The following is a 20379-nucleotide window of genomic DNA, read 5'->3' as shown; positions in this document are numbered from 1 at the left end:
TGTTTTTTCCTCTCGTCCAAAATTCAGTGTCTAATGCAAAGTTTAAGCCAAGCTTTTCTTGAAAATAAAATCCTCGTAATTCAGTAATAATTGAATCGTTTCTTTTCAATTAGGTGACTTAATATTTTCCATATTTAATATGATAAATTCCATATATTTAATTTTCAATATCAAAATAGTTGTTATATTTAATATTTATATATGGTCTTCAAATTTTTCCAGCTAAAATCCCACGATTGATCGAGATCGATTTTTTTTTTTTCTTCAAAAAGTAATAAGTTTTAATTCATTTGAGAACCAAATGAAAGAACGTTTGATGATACACACGAGTTGGGCGTCCAATTTTCGGCGCCAAAATTCTTGCGACGCACTCTCGAATAATGACGCGTCGGCGATCGTCGCGTTGCGGTCTCGATCACAATCGATGACGATCGCAGGTAAAGCGATGCGGAAACACGTTTCACGGACGCACGTACGGATATATGGACGGACGGACGGACGGATGGGTCGCCGACTAGCCACCACCCACAACTCGCTAGTGACTGATTCCACCATAGCCGCATAATGTGCTGTGCTGCGGTATACCCCGGTGAGGACTATCACTTCTCCCACCAGAGAACCCGGGACAGCCACCGTTGCGAAGCCACGACTTTTAACTGGGATGCATCGCCGCCGCTCGCTTGCTCGCTCGTACGCTCGCGATAGATAGGATACGGCGTTTTGGGAAATTCCTTTTCAAGATTAATTCGAGAGATCTTGTTTCCAGACATCGACTCGACTTTTTCTAACTTTTCACATTGATTTCATGACAAAAATTACATATATTGACACGTGACGCGGATCACCGGTGATCCACGATATTTTTGTCCGCATTTATTATATTTTTTAAATAATTATTTCAGTAACTTAAAAAATTACAAAGATTATTATTATAAAACAAAGGTTTAATGTAGCAAAATGTAGTCGCGCAGTATGGTGGTCAAGTCACTTAAAATTGACCCGGCACAGAACATGTTAACACGTATCTGAAGTTGTTTTCGACTGTGTGGGTTTGAACTGATCTAAGATCGATTAATGACTCTTTGGGTTTCTGATTGAACGAGTTAATGGGGACACCTCCGGGTCAATCGATCTCGGATCGATTCAAATCCATTGAAGTCAAAAATATTAGATTTCTTATTATTGTATACCACTTTTTATGACGAATATAATTAGAGAACCAATCTTCTCTCTAAATTTTTTAGAGTAAAAATTGAGCCAGTCCTGAAAAAAAAAGAGTGAAACTTTTCACTTTTTTTGAAGTGAGATTCAAAGGAATGAAATCTCACTCCTTCATTTTTTTGAAAAGAGACTTTATTCTTTCAAGTGACTTTCACGCACACTTCAAAAGAGCGAAATTTTACTTCGAAAGGATGAAATCTCACTCCTACAAAGAGTAAAAATATTTTTATTCTTTTTTCAAGAATGGCTCTGGCTCAATTTTTTAGTCTTTTGGAATGAGATTTTATCCTAAAAGATTTAGAGAATTAACATCTCAGGAGTTTGTTTTAGATTTAGTGCAAGAGCAAAAATAAGTATCACAGCATTGTAAAAATATGAACAACTTAGCGACATAATATATAAAACAATGGGAATTGATAAAAACGAATTCTCTAAATTCTTTCGAGTAAAATCTCATTCTAAGAATAAAAATTGAGCCTGTTCTAAAAAAAAAGTTAATTTTCAATCTTTAAGAATGAGATATCGCTCTCGAGTGTGAGATTCACACAAAAAGTTTTAGAGAGTATATATATATATATATATATATATCAGAATGAATGGGAATGGTAACAGAAAGCAGAGCGTACGTATTCGGTCTTATCGCGCCGAAAGGATCTGTTGGCAGGGTCCGGTAGATCGAAAATTTCACGGCGATATAAGAGGGTCGCGAGACCCTGTTGTGTTGATACAACGGCGGTTGACATTTGCGCCTGCTTCGCGTGCCGAAGCCGTGCGGTAGAAAAGTATTTTCGAGAAAGAGACTCGTGCGCGCCAGTAAAAGTAACGTGGCGCTTACGATAACGAAGCGTTTTCTTGAACGATGTCGCAACGCGGGCCCCGCTCTCGCCGCGGCGCATATTGGCCGAGCAGCAGCATTGTAAGCCGGGGTAGCGAAGAATTGCCTACCGTATTATGTGTGGCGAACACCGTAACTGATCCCGGCGCTGCATCATTTCTTGGAACTGCGTCAATCAAGCGCGCGACACCAAGTTCGCCGTACATGTAACTGCACGGCGAAAATTTCACCGCGATCGTTAACGCCGAAGCGGCTATTTTCGTCAGCAAACGTCTTTCCAGACGATCTTTTCTCTCATTTCCCCTGCGTGATACCCGAAGGCTCGATACGAAAAATGCAAATGCGTATAAACGCATTCAGATAAAAATTTATACTATTTTCAGCAATACATCATGTAAAACTACTTTTTCTTCAAATATTTATTTAACCGCGCGTTTTTTCACCAATGTACATTAACTTTAAATCTCGGTTTAATTTACTCTTCATCTTTTTCTAATCCATAAAACTAGGAAAAGATGAAGAGTAAATTGAACAGAGATTAAAGTAATGTTATGCGTAAAAATACGTTTTCTTAACATTTTTATTTTAATTTCTTTCCATGTAAAATTAATCTACATTAGTAGAAAAAGTTTTTGTTTACAAAATATACCAAAGCAAATTTTTCATTCCACAGATAACATGTAATACCTAACAATAAAATAAGATATATTTAAATGTTTAAACTTGAGCGATTCCTATTCATGACTACTAATTTAGATAAATCTCGGTTTAACTTATTCTCTATTCTTTTCTAATTCCTAGAATGAGAAAGAAATGAAACTAAATTCAAATTGAAATTATGAAATTGAAATTAATCTATATAGAAATAAACGTTGATAGAAATTATCTCGTACAAAGTTGAATATATATTATGACTCACCCTATATGAACAGCACTGCGCTTCTGTGCCATTTTGCTTGGGTCACTCCCTATATTTAAAATAACATACATTAATATGACAATAAATTTTCTTGTAATATTTTGTATAAAGATGTTTCAGAATTTAGAACTCAACTGACTATTAGGACTCAAAATCTTGTTTCGATTTTCATTTTCTTGCTCCATTTCAAGTTCTATTAAAATTATAATTAATTCTATGGGATATTTTTAAAATGTAATTTACATTACTTCAAAATACGTATCTTGCAATGAACGTTAATAACAATTCAGGAATTATAATCTAATACGATTGAGTTCAGCAACCAATCAAGATTGGACATGTCTGGGCTACCTGGCCTGTTGTTACATTGTTACTGTCACAGGTTTTAATAGTTTTTTACATAGTAAGAAAGCTATGCACAACGATAATGGAACGATACGGTCATTAAGAGCTACAGAATAGGTGATCTGCAGGTAGCATGGAACGTTTCAGCAATATCGCAGCCACATGGCAATGATGATGCAATATTTCTAGTTCAATATTCAATGCTATCTAGGATCATATCAATATTGATCAATATATTAAATATTATAATAAACTTTACTTTCTTTTCTCGTCTTTGAAATTAAAACTGTGAATCAGAAAATAATTCTGTCTCATCTCACAGCAGTTTTAATAATATTTACTATCTCTGCAACAAACTCTTACCGCCAGCATTTGTGTCATCGTGAAACAACGCTAACCATAGCAGTTACATTTTTATGTATTTTATTATGCTTAATACAAAGGTAGTCGATAGACCACTATCTATCGTTTGATTGAACGGAATTCACTGTAAAACTTGCACTCCGCAAGACAAACTGGAGCAATTTAGACTACTCTAGTCTCGTCTGAATTGCGTGTGCACGCGAGAGCGTAGCGGGGGAGAAAAATCGTAAGAAAGCGATCCTTTTCCGTTTTCCGGAGACTCGTCACGAGTTTTCCACGCGGAAAGTAAGCAGATTGGGATTTTGACGCGTCGGTCCGACCGCGGCGACCGGGGAAACGCGGGCGGACGTGGAGGCGAACGGTAACAAAACCCGTGGCTGGTTTACCTGGAATAGAATGGGCGATCGAGGATACCGTGAACATTCAGCCGGGATTTCCTGTTGCCACGATGCGACGGAAAAACGGTGCGCGCGGGGCGCAAGAGAATATTGACGCGAACGTACGACGACTTCCACACTCTGCACCGACATCAAAACTGGGTGTTTACACTTGGCAGTCGCGCCATTTTGGAGTTTCCACTCGGCTCCGGGGTTTTATTTTCACACACGCACACGGGGACCCTACGGGAGCGCCGCGGGACGCGGAAACGGCGAGCGAGGCGCGATCTGTCGGCGGCGCGCCACAAACTGATCCGTCCGCGAAGCCGGAAATTCGTAGAATTTAATAATCCGTCGATACGGCAGAAATCGCATCGGCGATCCGATTGTCGCGGCCGCGAATTTAAATTAATTTTAAATCGAGTATTGATATCCGTTGATTTAATCGAAGGATGTGCTTTCCATTTGATGGCACAACTCGACACAAGCGTCGTTCTATCTTTGTCACTCTCTAATGTTCGCGAAGGATTTAGGAACACTTTTAGTGTTATGCGAATTCGATAGCGACCATGAAAAATCCGTCATCGATGAGATATTAAAGACAACCGTCCCTAGAAGCTCTGGGCAAATTTTTGTGACTATCGATGATGTCTCGAGAAGTTTGTATATTTGTTACTGATGAATATTATCCGATGAATTCATTCTTATCAGTAATTGCATTACCCGAACTCCGTTCTGGCTCTACGCAGCTTAAACCTCGAAGACTCTGGCAAATTGACGATACATAGGTTCCAAGTTGAGCAATGACGCAGCGCGTCCGATATTTCCATTGGCTGTGGTGATTATTCGGTTGATGTGTCATTGGACGCGTATCAAGCCGGATAAAACTGCTAGCCTGCTCGCCGAGCGATCAGCTTTGAAATTGTTGTAAAATTCTTCATTATGACTAGTTTACACGTTTAGATTTATAAGGAATCAAAAGCAAAAATCAATCGTATTGAAAAATTTTACAACAGTCGGAAAGCTGCTTTCTCTGCTGAACGCGCAACCAATAAAAAGAGTATTGTCCGCGCGTTTTTATTCACAGGACAACAGGGGGCTTATTACGATTCTTGAAACGAGGTGAAAATTGCGAAAGTGATCGAATTTCGACTGGAATATTTATAACTTTATTGGTTAACACCTAGTGAGTTTACCCATTATTATAATTTTCATTTTGAACGCGCTCTAATCGCACCCATGCAAACGCGCCCTTCGGCCGCTCTCGCGCGACGCCGCGTAGCGCCCCGCCGGTAAATATCTGCGTCTTTGGCCTGAGCGATATCCTACTACTACGCCACTTCCGCTCGCTCGGCAGAGAGCAAAATGGACGCCTTTGTGTCTGTTTTCTTCGCATTTCCACTATAAATACGATTTACGGGGCGACGCAGCGCCTGCGACGGGACGATGCTCGTGCGGCGCCGCGTGAAACGCGTGTGAGGGCAGTGTCGTGCTCGCGAGTCGTGACCGCGGCCCGCCGTGGCCGACGTGAAAACGCGTCCAACCAAGTAGGCCAAACCGCGGTGGCCCGCGGATGACAATTGAGCGAGCATCCCCCGGACGACGGTGTTGACCGCGGTGAGTCTTTGCGACAGCCAGCTGACGCCACCAGCCGTCACGACGTGACCTGAGGATCTGCCGGTGACCGTGAGGGACGCGGAGCCGCGATACGGCGCCCGGCCTCCCGCCAAAACCAGCCGCGGACGGAACGGACAGCGACGTAAATAGTCCCGGGTAAGCGGAGCGGGCACGGTGCTGTCGCGCCGCGCGGCCGCGGCCGTGTCCGCGTCTACCGCGATACGAAGCGCTGCGTCCCGCATCACGCAACGGCTGCTTTTCCGCGCGAGAGTTCTCCTACCCGGCGAAATTTCTCTTGCCTGCCCACCAGAGTTCAACGTTCATCGTCCGCAGGATCTCGCAATTTCCCCCCTCCCCCTCCTCTGCCCCCCCTCCTTCCTCTGTATTGTGTTGTTATACTTACTCGCGTGGTCCCTTCGAGAATAAGTATACACGACGTTGGATGGTAGACGTTCATTCAGTGAAGGTAAAGGAATATACCGTGCTACATGATGATGATTATTTATATTGGTATGATCTTGGAAAAGCAAGTGGATTCAGGTTAATGAATGTTGTGTAGTACCCTATAATGTACGGTTTTACTGTGTTATTGGAAATTCTGATTCATTCATGTGTATCAGCTGATCATATTGAGTTTTTATGTAATGACTGGTTACTTTATGCAAATATGTAGGATTTTTTTTTATGAGAAGTTAATGAATTAATTTTTCCAGAATGAATTTTTCAATGCTTATGTTTTTTTATATGTTAAATAGAATGATGATTTTTCCTGTATTTATTCTACGAATGTTACATGTGTTATACAATTAAACAATTGTATTAACGTAATATGAACCTGTTTTACATTGTAACATGTAAAGTACATGTTTCTTTTGTATATTATAATTTCATATATCAACAACTCTTCTCTTAAAAATTTGAGAACATTTAATTTTTATAAATAATTTAGAAAATGATATAATTCTGGTTTTTATAAAAAATGTATAAGACAAAGTTTTTTAATATTTAAAAAAATTGTATGTAATGTTTACTTTTAAATAAGAAAATATTCGGTTACAGTAATGTAAATTACATGTCGTAAAATATTTTAATTTTAGGTTAGTTGTTCTTTTTTATGTATATTAATTTATACTTTATTGCAATTTATTATTTTTTTGCAAATTAGATACAAATATTTAATTTAATCTTTAGCTCTCAGATTAAGCTCGTTAAAATTAATTCTCTGAGAATTAATTTTATTGAGAGCAAACGCAGTTAACTTTAGCATATATCTATTAACATATTATTATATAAAAGTAATCATTCTATACATAGTTTCTTAGTTAACAATGCAACGAATGCATTGTTAACCAAGAAACTATGTATAGAATGATTACTTTTATATAATAATATGTTAATAGATATATGCTAAAGTTAACTGCGTTTGCACTCAATTGCCTTCATTTCTTCTCAGAATCAATTTTATATGTATTATTTTCAATTTTAACGTGTAATTTTATTTAATATAATATTTCCTATTTTTATTTTTTTTTTAATATCTAATTTTTAAAGGTATTTAAAATATTACAATAAATTTATAAAAGTGACTATATAAATCAAATTTTTGTTATAGGATAACAAAGTGCTAATAAACATGGATCGTTTATTGGAGGATCCACGGGCTTCATCAAAATTTGGTTGAAACTTTTGTTTGCAACATGGGAACTTAAAAGAGACTTTGTTGAGTTCCCAATATTCACCTAGTGCTAGTGTCCTTCAAAGAGGATTAGAAACTGCTCTGTTCAACGGTGAAACATTTGTGTCAGTATGTCTTGAGATGTAGTGAGCAAATTTTAACAATGATTTATTTAGACATTTGTGGATACAGTGTATTTAGATATGTTCAGTTGATTTATATTTACTGCATATCGTAAGCAAGTACTCATAGCATGTCTGTGCGGTGTTCAGAATATTGTATTGTCCCACAAGGCAAGGAATCTTAAGAATACTAAAACTGATTTTGATTCTCTTTTTTTTGTCCAGGCTGTAATGCCAGAACGAATCAAATTCAAAATGAATGGGGTTGTACCAAGTGTGCCAATAACTACCCTCGCTGGTATCGCGAGCCTCACAGACTTGTTACCCGAAATGCCTCTACCGACTCCGCTGCCACAGACACTGACTAATAAGTCGCTACTGTTTCATCCACGAGTAGCGGAGGAGGCACAGATATTGCTAAGTGTTCGTGATGAGAATCTCGTGCCACAGCTGATCATGTCACTGTCGCAGACATCGTCGGATCACATTGAACTCAAGGATAATTATCCGAATACCGAGCAATCGCTGGAAAATGAGCAAGACACGCCTGAATTGCTCAAGGCGATCTTGCAGATAAATCCTGACGTATTTAGAGGAACCCAGCACAATTCTCCAAGAAACTGGACGCAAGGTGTACCTGTGTTGCACGCCAATCAATCGCCGGCGAGCTATGGTCATTTCTCGCCGTCCTACTCGAGCTCTTCGGGCTCCAGGCAAACGCCCCAAGGTAGTCCTGCTCATTCCGCAGCAGCCAGGTCCGTACTTCCGCCGCCGATGGTTAGTGTCATCACTCATGCGCAACATCCACGGATGCCGATTACTCCACAGAATCATGCAGATATCTCGCAAATGTCTCCCTTCGCTGTGCCTTCTCCATCGCCCAGAGGCACCGTTATAACCGAACAAACGAGAACGTTGACTACACCCCAGCATATGCAGGAGGACGCGAATTGTATAAATCCTTTATCAAACGTAACTCTTCAACCAAACATGTACTCGCCGGCTCACATGAACTCTCCCAATGCACCGCTGGCATCTCTCACCAATATGACGCCTCAACATAACATGGCTAGTATGACACCGCAACACAATATGCACATGACATCTCCAATGCGTAACGTGCCTCTGCAACAACATCAGGCCATGGGAATGCAGCAAAATCTCTACGATCCCATGATAAATCAACAAGTTCATCATGTATTAGGTAGCAGTCAATCGTTGGACATTGATAATTCAGTACAGGAGAATCAGCAGTTCCTTCTTGACCCGGTAACCGGACTTGCTGATATTGATTTGCCGATGGACAATATCGATCCGAAGCAAAGCGTCGATCATACGATGCAACATTTATTATCGACTTCTCAGACCACGTCCTATCCGAATGTACACGCCACTGATATGATTAACGTTTTAGATCCAGCTGCAACTAGCATGGCACCCAATGTACAGCAACATCAACAAAACAACAACTCGGAGAAGAGTATGAAACTTGCCGGAACAGAAAAGATGAAGGAACCCATTGTTATGTTAAATAGATTATCGTTGGCTGATCAGGCGCTTATGCAGAAGAGTCTGGCGGCGTTTGCGGAAAAATCGCCGAGTCGCGCGGCGAAAATGGGCATTTCGAATCGTGACAACGCGTCAAAAACCGATTCCGAGAGCGAGGAGGAAATCGGTAAGAATAATAAGTACTTTAAAGCTCGCGCGAAAGAGCGGCAGGTGCAACGAGAAAAGGAGAAAGCGGAGCGGCGGAAAAGCGATGACAGAAGCCGCAGGCTTTTCCATCGAAATCCATTATTCGCCAGGAAAAGGATAGTGGACGATGACGAGGAAGATGATAAACGAGATACATCGTATTCGCCCACAAAACCAAAAATACGCAAGATTGAGAAGAAATTAGTGCCTGTGTTAGCCAAACTGAGCGTGGAGGAATTAATGGAGACCAATACTTATCAACGATTTAACTCTACCATAGAGACGATTTTTGAGAATACTGAAGATTTTATGACAAACGTCGAAATGGAGGATGATGGTGAAGTGCTTGCGGAGATGCTTATTCCCAAGTATCAATTACATGATCTTTGTACAGAAGCAGCCAAACTCAAAACATTGGGTGCTATGGAGTCGATACCTACAGATAAATTGATAAGGTTGTTGAACATCTTGGAAAAGAATATACGAGACGGAGCGAGAGTGTCACCACTCGTGGATCCAGATGATGACGTCGAAGAAGGACGACTATGGATGCAATTGGCGATGGAACGGGTGCAGCGTGCTGTGGATGCGTCATTGATCGCGCTGCATATTATGACCTCTAGCAACATGCCGAAGACAGTCTACTTGGAAGATGTGATTGACCGAATAGTCCTTTTCATGAAGTTTCAATTGCAGAACACGATTTATCCCTCTTTCGATCCCGTATATAAGATAGATACGAAGAATAAGGCTGACAATTATAATTCTATACGCAAGAGGCGATTTCATACGAAGGAAGTACGTGAAAAGAATATTCTGCAGGTTTACAACAAGATGCACGAACTGGTAGGTCTTTTGGCTGAGCTATTAAATATACAGGTTCTAACGGACACGAGTGTTCTGCATGCATCATCGTTAGGCGTCGCACCGTTTTTTGTTGAATCGGTAAGCGATCTTCAGTTGAGCGCATTGAAACTCGTTACTGTAATATTCACAAAGTACGAGAAACATAGGAGATTATTATTGGATGACATCTTGGCGTCAATTGCGAGACTACCCAGCAGCAAAAGGAGTTTACGCACGTACAGGCTCAACTCTGAGGATTACATACAGATGTTGACCGCGTTGGTCTTGCAGCTTATCCAGTGCGTGGTAGTTCTATCAGATTCCAAATCGAAGGAGGACGATGAGAAAAGATCCAGTCATGTAGACGCTGACGTCCTTATCATTAATAGATATGAGACTGCCACCAGAATAGCTGGGAATTTTTTAACGGTATTTCTCAACAAATGCGGTAATAAGGGCGAGGAGATTGATTATAGACCATTGTTCGAGAATTTCGTACAAGATTTATTAGCGACGGTGAATAAACCTGAATGGCCTGCTGCCGAATTGCTATTGAGTCTTCTCGGAAACCTATTAGTTGGACATTTTTCTAATAAGAGCTCTGATATGTCACTTCGTGTAGCCTCCATCGATTATCTTGGCGTGGTAGCGGCTAGGTTACGTAAGGATGCTGTCAGTTCACACTGCAAATTATCGACCATTGATCAAATTATACGAGATATCAAGCTCGAGCAACAAAAGGATTCGGATTATGATCAGATAAAGGACAAGGACATTGTAGGATTGAGTGAGGATGAAGAGAGGACCGTGTTTTTGCAGAAAGTACTTCTGGATTATCTGGCCGTCAATGGGACGAAGGATTCGGCTCTTGGATACGCGCGTTACTTTTATCTGGCCCAATGGTATCGGGATTGCGCGATGGAGAAGTCTCGAGTGGGTCAGCCAAAAAACAGTCCAAGCAAGAAGATAAACAAGAAACGGACAAAGAAGAAAAATCGGCATCATAGCAGCGATCAAGACACCGAATCAGAATTAGATGAGCAAGATCCAGATGAAAACGACAATAACGAGCAGAAAAATTCGGAAGCTTACCGAATTATAGAGGAGAAGAAAAAGTACATTATCAGTAGAATAAGATTGAGCAGTACAGGAACAAAACCGGACATCCTTCAGACATACATCGACTATAATTCCGCAGAACTAATCTCGCAGTATCTCGCATCTAAGAGACCATTCTCGCAGAGTTTCGATAAATATCTAAAACAGATTCTTCATGTACTGACGGAATCATCAATTGCTATTAGAACAAAGGCAATGAAGTGCCTCACGATGATTGTCGAGGCTGATTCGAGCGTGCTAGCAAGAGTGGACATGCAGCTAGGTGTGAAGCACTCGTTCCTCGATCATTCAACGTCAGTGCGAGAAGCAGCGGTTGACTTGGTAGGAAAATTTGTATTGAGTAGACCAGAACTGATTGATACATACTATGACATGCTGTCAGCAAGAATCTTGGATACTGGCGTGAGCGTCCGAAAGCGTGTCATCAAGATTCTCAAAGATATCTGCATGGAGTGTCCAGATTTCCCGAAAATCCCGGAAATATGCGTGAAGATGATAAGGAGAGTAAACGACGAGGAGGGCATTCGGAAACTCGTCATGGAGGTTTTCCAAAACATGTGGTTTACCCCAGTAAGTGAGCGCCCTTCTCTTGACACAGAATCGCTGTTGAGGAAAGTAATGAACATCACGGACGTTGTAGCAACTAGCAAAGATATGGGACTCGAATGGTTTGAGCAGCTTTTGGTAAGTTTGTTTAAGCCGAAGGAGGACAAGGATGATAGCACAAAAATGCAGACAGAGCCGCCACGAGCTTTGTTGACTGCGTGCAAGCAGATCGTGGACTGCCTGATCGAGAACGTATTACGATTAGAAGAGACAAATCTAGACTCGGAGAAATCGGAAAAGAAAGGCTCGTCACAGAGATTGGTTGCGTGCCTGACAACGCTTCATCTATTCGCGAAGATCCGGCCTCGATTATTGGTCAATCATGCGATCACTCTACAGCCTTATCTGAGTTTAAAATGTCAAACACAAGGCGATTATCAGATCATCAGCAGTGTTGCACACACGCTCGAATTAGTAGTGCCTCTAATGGAACATCCTAGTGAAACTTTTTTGGCGCAGTTGGAAGAAGATTCAGTAAAATTAATCTTGCAGCACGACAGATCAGTGGTCGCAAGTTGTTTATCGTGTCTAGGTTCTGTAGTTAATAATGTTACGCGAAACTACAAGCTGATACGAGACTGCTTTAAGAAATACTATGGACATTTAACGGAGTATAAATCGTTTTACGAAAAAGATCCAAGTAATCCCATGCTAATAAGATGCAGACCGTTTTTCCGGCGAGCGCTCTTCACGGTCGGCTTATTGCTGCGCCATTTTGACTTCATGGATCCAGAGGTGATAGAAGGCTTGGCAGATAACATCAAGGATCAAGTCTTCGAGACACTTAGTTATTTCGTTCACTTGGATAACGATGATATTCGACACTTTACGCTATCGGCCATTGGTTCTCTCTGCATACGACATTATGAGTTTATGATGTTACCGGAATTGAAAGAACTCTACCATAACTTGCTCACATCGGAGTATGCACTGGTTCATATGAGAATTCAAGTGCTTAACAACATTGAAGTATATCTGCAAGAAGAGGAGAAGAGGATGATCAAGCAGGATTTGGAATGGGCAAAGTTGTCTAAACAGGAGAATTTGAAGGAAATGGGTGACGTATCGTCGGGTATGGCGAGCACTGTTATCCAACTCTATATTAAAGAGATCCTTGAGTCTTTCCTGCACGCCAACGTAAGCGTACGACACGCGGCTCTCAAAGTTATTCAGTTGATCCTGGCGCAGGGTCTGGTACATCCCGTCCAGATAGTACCCTATTTGGTTTGCATGAGCACCGACTGCGAAAAAATTGTAAGTCACAGCGCTGATAAACAGTTACAGGATATCGAAAAGAAATACCCAGGCTTCATTCACATGAAGTCGCAATCTGGCATCAAATTGAGCTACCGGTTACAGCAAATTCTACAGAATAACATTACGAGAGGTATGCGAACGAAGGAAGGTGAATTTCCAGGCGCGCTCAACGGTTTTCTCTATACAATTTTGCGCAACACGAAACAACAAAGGCGAGCGATCGTGTTGTCTTTTCTTAAGCATTTCGATGAGACTGCTAAAACTAGTCTATCGCAGATGCTATACTTGGCGGACAATCTCGCCTACTTTACATATCAAGTACAAGATGAACCGCTCTTCATTATCCATGACATTGACATTATTATTTCTATGTCTGGGACTAATTTATTACAGTCTTTTAAAGAGGCTCTGCTGCCTAAAGAGAATAGTGCGGGACAATCTGGACAATCCAGGCATACGTTGGGGCAACCGACAGGTCAGCTGACGGGACAAATGACGGTGATGGGACCAGACGGTCAACCACATCAGTTGTTATCGGCCTTGGAGGACGAAGAGGATGATGAAGAGGATGAAGAAGCTATTTTGGCCAGGTTACCAAACGATACCACTTTGCTCAGGGAGTATATTACCGCCAGTCAAGGCTTTTTGCTTTTACTAACGCTTCGGCAACATCTTAAAGATCTTTATGGTTTTTCCGATGCGAAGATCGGTCAATATTCACCGTCGGAAGCAGCCAAAGTCTATGAAAAGACGGTAAATCGTAAGAGCAATCTACTTTTCGAACCCAAGGCTACGTTGTACAAGCTGCGGGAAGGTGTGACGAATGTTAACAAGGAACTGGACGCGAAAGGCAGGAAGAAGCTCGTGAAAGAGTACCTGGACTTCAAGCTACTGATGCTTAAATTTGATCCCGAGGAACCAGACGACGATGGCAACGATGCTGCCGATACAAGTGGCGGTGGCAAGCACAGCGTGGAGAATCCGCACATGGCAAGGATACCACAACATCCCGAGGCTAGCGGCGACAGAACGATAGCGGACGGTGCTGTCATGGGAGATCCCACCTCTCTGGTCATCGCAGCTGGCCAGCAACAGTTTCAATTACCGTTGCAATCGAATTTGACCGCTCCGATGGAACATCCGAATAATTCAGTAATTGTGTCGCCAACGGCGACGACGACAGTAGCAGCGACGACGCCGAGGGTGCCGAAGCTGACGATACACACCAATCCGGAAGCAAGGGAGTCACACCGGAAGCGAGAATCACACCGCGCACACAAGGCAGATAAGTCAGTAAGAAAGCACAAGAAGAAGAAGAGGAGAAGAATCTCCGACAGCAGCGACAGCGATGACTGTAGTGACCCTGACTTCCTAGTGTGAGTGCGGTGGTATCTTCGTCCTGTGTGTGTGTATATATAAATGTTCGCGATGGTGTGTGCGTGTGATCGGTCGGCTGGAATAACTCTTGTTCCACATAGCCAAAATTTGGACGCTATTTCAGCGCAATATTATCCCTTTCTCACGTCAACCAATATGACTTCCCCCCCTCCCGCCCCCCCTAGGTCATCGAAGTTATAAAACGACTTCGTAAACGGTTTCTGCGAAGGTACCGTTCCGTCAAGAAACTCCATAGAGAGACTATATATAACTGCTATGTGGGAATGCATGTGAGCGAGAGATAGAGAGAGAGAGAGAGAGATATCTTCAATAGGAATGATAGTAGCCAGAGATTTTTAAGTGCGATCGAACGTTGAGGTAGGATTAGCGTGTTGTTGGCCGAAACGGCGGGCGTCTGTGAGGTTTATTGATTCGTCATGCCGTTGTTAGCAAAATCGGCTCGTTAAATATTTTGTGCGATCAGCTCGAGAACATGGTTCGTTCCAATTGGCTTTCTTTTCCGTCGAAATACGCCATTCAATAGTCATTCTTGATAAACGAGATTCTGGTGATTGTTTGATTGATTCCATTGAAATGATGCAAAAGGCGAGAAACATGGAAAATCTTAAAAGATCCCAGAAAATATTACGAACCAAGTTCTCCAAGAGAAATCAAGTACAATAAATTACATTCGAACAAAATTCATCTGTAAATAATATCACGTATTAATGATTAATTAATTTTTTTATGGAATAAGAAATTAACGATAAAGGAAAAGACTACAAAAATTGCAGTTTCAGCGATATTAATCTAATTTATCAATATTTCCTCTTCTTTCCTTTTCAAATTGAATTTAAATAAAGTAAGCGCTGCTTATTTCGATGATGCTAACTTATTAGTACTTGGATAAAATTTCTTTCGGTGATTCATAAATAAATATCTAAAATTTACTATGTCTGTTTCAAAGTTTGATGAAATTAAAATAGTTTCATAATCTACAAAGAATATTTTTGATGATTACGATACATTCATATTAATATTTGTAATATTAAAAAAAAAATAGAAAAATAAATTGCTGGGGATACGATAGTACAATAAACTTAAAAAAAATCTTAATGTATGACCTATAATATTAATTTAATAAATTATCATAATAGAACAATTTATATTATAACAAAGTTTATTTGAAAGATATTTCAGTCGTAATTTTGATATAGTATTAACATCTATTATCTTATTAAAGTCATATTTTAAATAAGTGTTTATATAATATATGTAATCATTATATATAAATTTATATTAAATTATTGATATTTTTCAAATAAATTTAATCTTAATTATTTTCAGCAAAAAGAGAGAATGATATTGAAAAGGCACATTAAAACATAACAAAAAATTTCATGTTTAATCTTCAAGTATATCGGAAAGTTTTAGGTCAGTATTATCGATATAAGCGGCAATTACTCGCTTTTAAGAAGCGATACCAAATATCGAAGGTCCACAAAATTTGACAGACGACACGAATCGAATTCAATAGAGGGCGGATTCATATAGATCCTCTCCTGCAGTATGTATAATAATAGAGTAGTAGGACACATTGCCTACGCATTACGAAACGTTGTTTGTAATATCTGTACATAAAAATCTTCAAGTAAAATATCTTATTTTCTTACAAACTATATAGCGGTGACATTTACGAAGAATACTTAAGATTTTGTTGTAATATTAAGTATTTATTCAGGATTCATGTCCCAATATAGTTTGCTTCATGCACTCACTCGTCCTTGGTGTACAAAACGACGAAAATGATAAAAAAAAAAAGGAAAGAAAAGAAACAAACAAAAAGGATTCGTTTTTTTATACAAGCTTATAGAAATAAACGATAGTGTGTGTGTATGGCGTACTCTCGACGAAAGCGAAAAGCGGGATCTATTGGCGTAAGACGACAGAGAAATGCGGAAAAATATTTATAATGTACAAGTTACTCGAAGGATGCGATTTTAAAATTCGAGTCACATTTGCGAATTCAAAAGTCAAAAAAAGTTCAGAAAATTTTTTTAAATATTTGTTACGGATATCTGTAAGAGATATTGTTGAATACTTCGAAAAAAGTATTCGACATTAAGTTGTAATATCTAAAAAGTGATAAAAATTCTGCAATCGTTATTTTTGACAGAAACTTTTGTAGATGAACACAGTTTTGGAATCGCAAACCTCGCTTTCGTCTTCGTTTCCATCGGTAATATACAACAGATTATTTATTGATTGAACAACGAAAAATATTGATTTGAACAATAGCAAAAGAAACAAATCTTTTTCTTTAGTGTGCTTAGTAATCTAAATGTCATTAATAGTAAATTCAAGAGCAACTATGATTTCGAGAAGCGTAAAGGAATTGTATTACGTGACTTTTTCTATTGCGGCGATTAATCTTTTTTTATCTTTATAACTCACAAATATATATAGTATGATAAAAGAAAAGAATGAAGTGAGAAAGATGAAGAAAATTATCGCAGTCTTTTCACAAGGACAGGTGAATGTAAAACAGATAATTCTCGTTGCCCGATCAATCAAATTCGAATATTTCAATTTATCCAATACCTATCCATCCGAGATAAAATGTGATTTCCTAACGTAACATCTCTTTGGCTTGGAAACGAAGACGATAATGACGACGATCAAACGAATGCTTCCGTTTTAGTTCCGAATCTGTTTTTGGTTTCTTTCGTAGCGAACGCTTCGAGGAATTTGCTAACAATGACTCGTTAGCATACATCTCGCGGTAATTAATGATTACATGGAGCCTTAATATTTTCCACTATACGCAGGGAAAAAATTGAATGGATACTACTATGCATTCAGAAAATAATGATCTTCTCTGTCTCCATTGTATTATTTTTTTAAATTTACTTTCTTTCGAAATATCGTATAGAGAGTAATTTTTGTTACATATAATTTTATCTGGATTTTTTTGTAATCTTTATTTCCTAAGAAGGAAACGATTTATAGAAGAAAATTGTTAAGCTTTTATCTGTAATAGAAGAAAATTATTAAACTTTTATTTATATCAAGTGGGGTATCCATTTAGTTTTATCGCTATGTTTCTCAACTTGTCTCATTAAAAACATGACTAATTTATAGCTTTTGATTTTATGTATAATTGTTAAATTTATTAACAATTCTGTCAGATATAATTTGTGCGAGCTTATCCCATGGAGAAACTATTATTCTCTTGCGTTTTTAAGAAAATGTTTATTAGCGCGATGCATTTATATTCGATCATGAGAGACTGCGCAAATTTTCGCGCTATTTGCAGATTTAATAATTTTATTGACGAACGTATAAAGCTCTAGGCACATTTTCTTACATTTTTGATTTATAATTAAACTCGCGCTCCATCAAGGTCCAGATGTACACCTGTCTATATCACGTCAATAAATCTGGCAGCAAAACATGTATGAATTCATTCGTTTAGCATTAAGAATGCACGTTGACCTTAGAAACGTACGTAGAAATTTTGCCCCAGAGAAAAAGCTTTGTCGCGCTCTTGACTTTGCTCATATTTCTGATTTTCGAAATCTGCACATTTCTTGCGCATACAAAAGTCAAATAAAATTATTTGATTTTTGCAGATTAATTTTCTTCTCTTGAAATTTTCATAACTATTATAATAAATCTGCTTATCTGTCGCATCTAATAACGTACTCGGGCCACGTGCGTTTCTGACATTTAGATATTAGTGAAATTCGGTTAGACATAATTGAATTCTCTTAGAAAACAAAAAAATGACCTATCTCGTTTTTTGATAGAAATTCGAGATGCTAAATACTGTATAGAAGACTGCATAACACCAGATTTTTACGAATGACGATTATCGGATCCGGGAGAAAGCAAAACGCGAATCTTAATATGTAGTAACCGTTGCGTGTTGTTTTACGCAACGAATCCCGCACAAAATCATTCGTCGTAAAATCATTTTTTCATTTACAGAAAATTGAAAATTTGATTTTGTGCACGTGACTTTGCTATCGCTTCTTATAACCGTTCGCATCTTTCTTATTCGCTTTCTTATCGCAAGAGATTGCGAAATCACGATAAAAACTTTCGATAATCAATAAAATTCGAAAATTTGTATTCAACTTTGAGAAGTCTCTCCAAAATATATTATTATTAATTTATTAGTCTCGTAATGTATCGAATAGTTTTATATCAATTAATTCGCTTTGCTTTGTTATATCTCATTACGATTATTATTATTTATCAATCGGTGAATCAGTTATTAGACTTTGGCGCGAGAGGCTTGATTGTGGAGGGACTAGTTTTTTTTTTATAACTACAACGTAATCGATAATACGTGCACAAAATAATTTATGTGTTTGATTTTCTAACAGGTTTAACCGGATACTGGTTCATCGGGCATTAAATTGTGCAAAAATATCTTTATATACTCACGGCAATTGTGAACATGTTTGCAATTGTTGTGAGTATAAATATCTTTACGGAAAATATATTATAATTTTTTATAATGTGCAAAAATAGTAATACTTTTCCTACGTGAAACTAAATTATTATTACGATTTTTGTATTGCGAATATTGCGATTATCTAAAGCATTGAAAATTTTATTAGTTTGTATATTAATATTACAAATTATTTTTTGTCAGCAAGTCACACGATGCGAACTGTGGGATCTTGTTTCCGAATTTATACCGTCCTCGAAGCGTGCAATGCTAGAAATACGTCGGAAAGAATAATTTATTAATCAGATATTCGTCTAATTGTTTTATGTTCAGGAAATATTAGCGAGCTTTGAAAGAAAATCAGATTAATTAATTATCCAATATTTTTTAATTTGATAATAACGTCTGTTTTATCCAAAAATATGGATAAAACCTGTAAGAATATTTTTTTCTCGCAGACTTTTAAGACAATTTAATAATATCACAATCAAACTATATTACACGCGAAAGAAAAAAAGAAATAAAGAATATATTGGTTCACTTGGCAACTATATCGAAACAATTTTTTAATCGTACTCCGCGTGTCGTCGCTTAAAGACTACTAATGATTTTTTTATACCATTTTTCTACCGTAACGTTTCTAATTGATGAAAGCGTTCTCTCTTCACGAAGAGAACACAAGAAAAGTCAAAAACTTAAAATTGAAGCTGTATGCTCTTGTGCGGCTTTGGCAGTAGTTCTCTCCGAAGTCAGCCTCTTCAGTATTGTCACGAAAAATTCGAGGAAGTCTTTCTTTTCGAAACCATAATGTTAGTTACAATTATACATATACATAGTATATATATAAATATATATACATCTGCAATTATATCTGTAAATAATTCACGAATGTAAAGATTCTAATAAAATTTATCAATAATTTATGCGTTCTCCAAATCCCTTTCTCAGAAAAGCTTTTTTTTTTGCTAACTTTTTTTCTTACAACCATAAAATACAATTAAATTAATTTAAATATTTCATTTCGTTTTCTTCGTAACGAAGAAGTAGTTCATTTTTATTATGTAATTCGCGACTAGATTTTCTACTTTTTTGAAGTTTTCTCGTAAAACATTTCTTCGAAGCATTCGTTAAAAAAGAGATACGTACATAATAGTAGTCTCGATTTTCATATTTGGTAAAAAAGTTTTTATCCGAAAAAAATATGTCATTGTGAAATGATTCGTTATTATTTCAGAAAGTGAATTATTAATAAAGCAAAAATTAGAAGCAAATATTATAATCTGCTAAGACGAGAGACGCAGAACACATGGACTTCACTGTCGATTAAGGAAACAAATGTTAATGTTACATTACAGAAAACGAAAGGGAGGCTTCGCTGTACAAATGTTCACACATATATTTATCCTTTGGGTTTTGGAGAGGTTAGTGATAAAAAAATAATAATATGCGGCAGCTGTTGCAGTGACATATATGTGTGTGTCAATCAAGAGAGCGTGAATGGAATAGAGTATATGTTAAACATGATTTATCCGCGTTTATTGTAATA

At 38.4% G+C, this 20379-nt stretch overlaps 2 protein-coding genes across 3 annotated transcripts in view; one reads left to right on the top strand and one right to left on the bottom strand.

Annotated features, from left to right (window-relative positions):
• LOC108752568 (aryl hydrocarbon receptor nuclear translocator homolog) overlaps positions 1-4278 on the bottom strand; it is a 40899-nt gene extending 36621 nt beyond the window's left edge. Inside the window, exons 1-2 of the mRNA XM_018493475.1 lie at positions 4070-4278; positions 2976-3024 (exon numbers count right to left, since the gene is read on the bottom strand). Coding sequence (XP_018348977.1) covers positions 2976-3024; positions 4070-4106 — 86 coding nt within the window. The 5' untranslated portion in view covers positions 4107-4278. The remainder of the gene's footprint in view (positions 1-2975; positions 3025-4069) is intronic.
• A 3044-nt stretch (positions 4279-7322) lies between these two features.
• LOC108752567 (nipped-B-like protein B) lies at positions 7323-15065 on the top strand. Of its 2 annotated transcripts, XM_018493470.1 has the most exons (3): positions 7323-7477; positions 7700-13587; positions 13703-13845. In XM_018493470.1, exons 2-3 carry the CDS (start codon positions 7706-7708, stop codon positions 13752-13754), a joined length of 5934 nt encoding a protein of 1977 aa, XP_018348972.1. In that variant the 5' UTR covers positions 7323-7477; positions 7700-7705; the 3' UTR covers positions 13755-13845. The 2 variants fall into 2 exon arrangements, with proteins under 2 accessions (XP_018348972.1, XP_018348970.1); XM_018493468.1 differs by having other exon boundaries at positions 7700-15065.
• The last annotated feature ends 5314 nt before the right edge of the window (positions 15066-20379 follow it).

Source organism: Trachymyrmex septentrionalis, unplaced genomic scaffold, assembly GCF_001594115.1.
Source record: "Trachymyrmex septentrionalis isolate Tsep2-gDNA-1 unplaced genomic scaffold, Tsep1.0 scaffold60, whole genome shotgun sequence".
Taxonomy (NCBI): Eukaryota; Metazoa; Arthropoda; class Insecta; order Hymenoptera; family Formicidae; genus Trachymyrmex; species Trachymyrmex septentrionalis.
The sequence above is the reverse complement of the archived record's forward strand: the minus strand, read 5'-3'. Positions and strand labels throughout refer to the sequence as shown.

Coding starts and splice junctions, on each gene's coding strand:
- LOC108752567 (XM_018493468.1), top strand. CDS start 7,706: ATGCCAGAACGAATCAAATTCAAAATGAATGGGGTTGTACCAAGTGTG.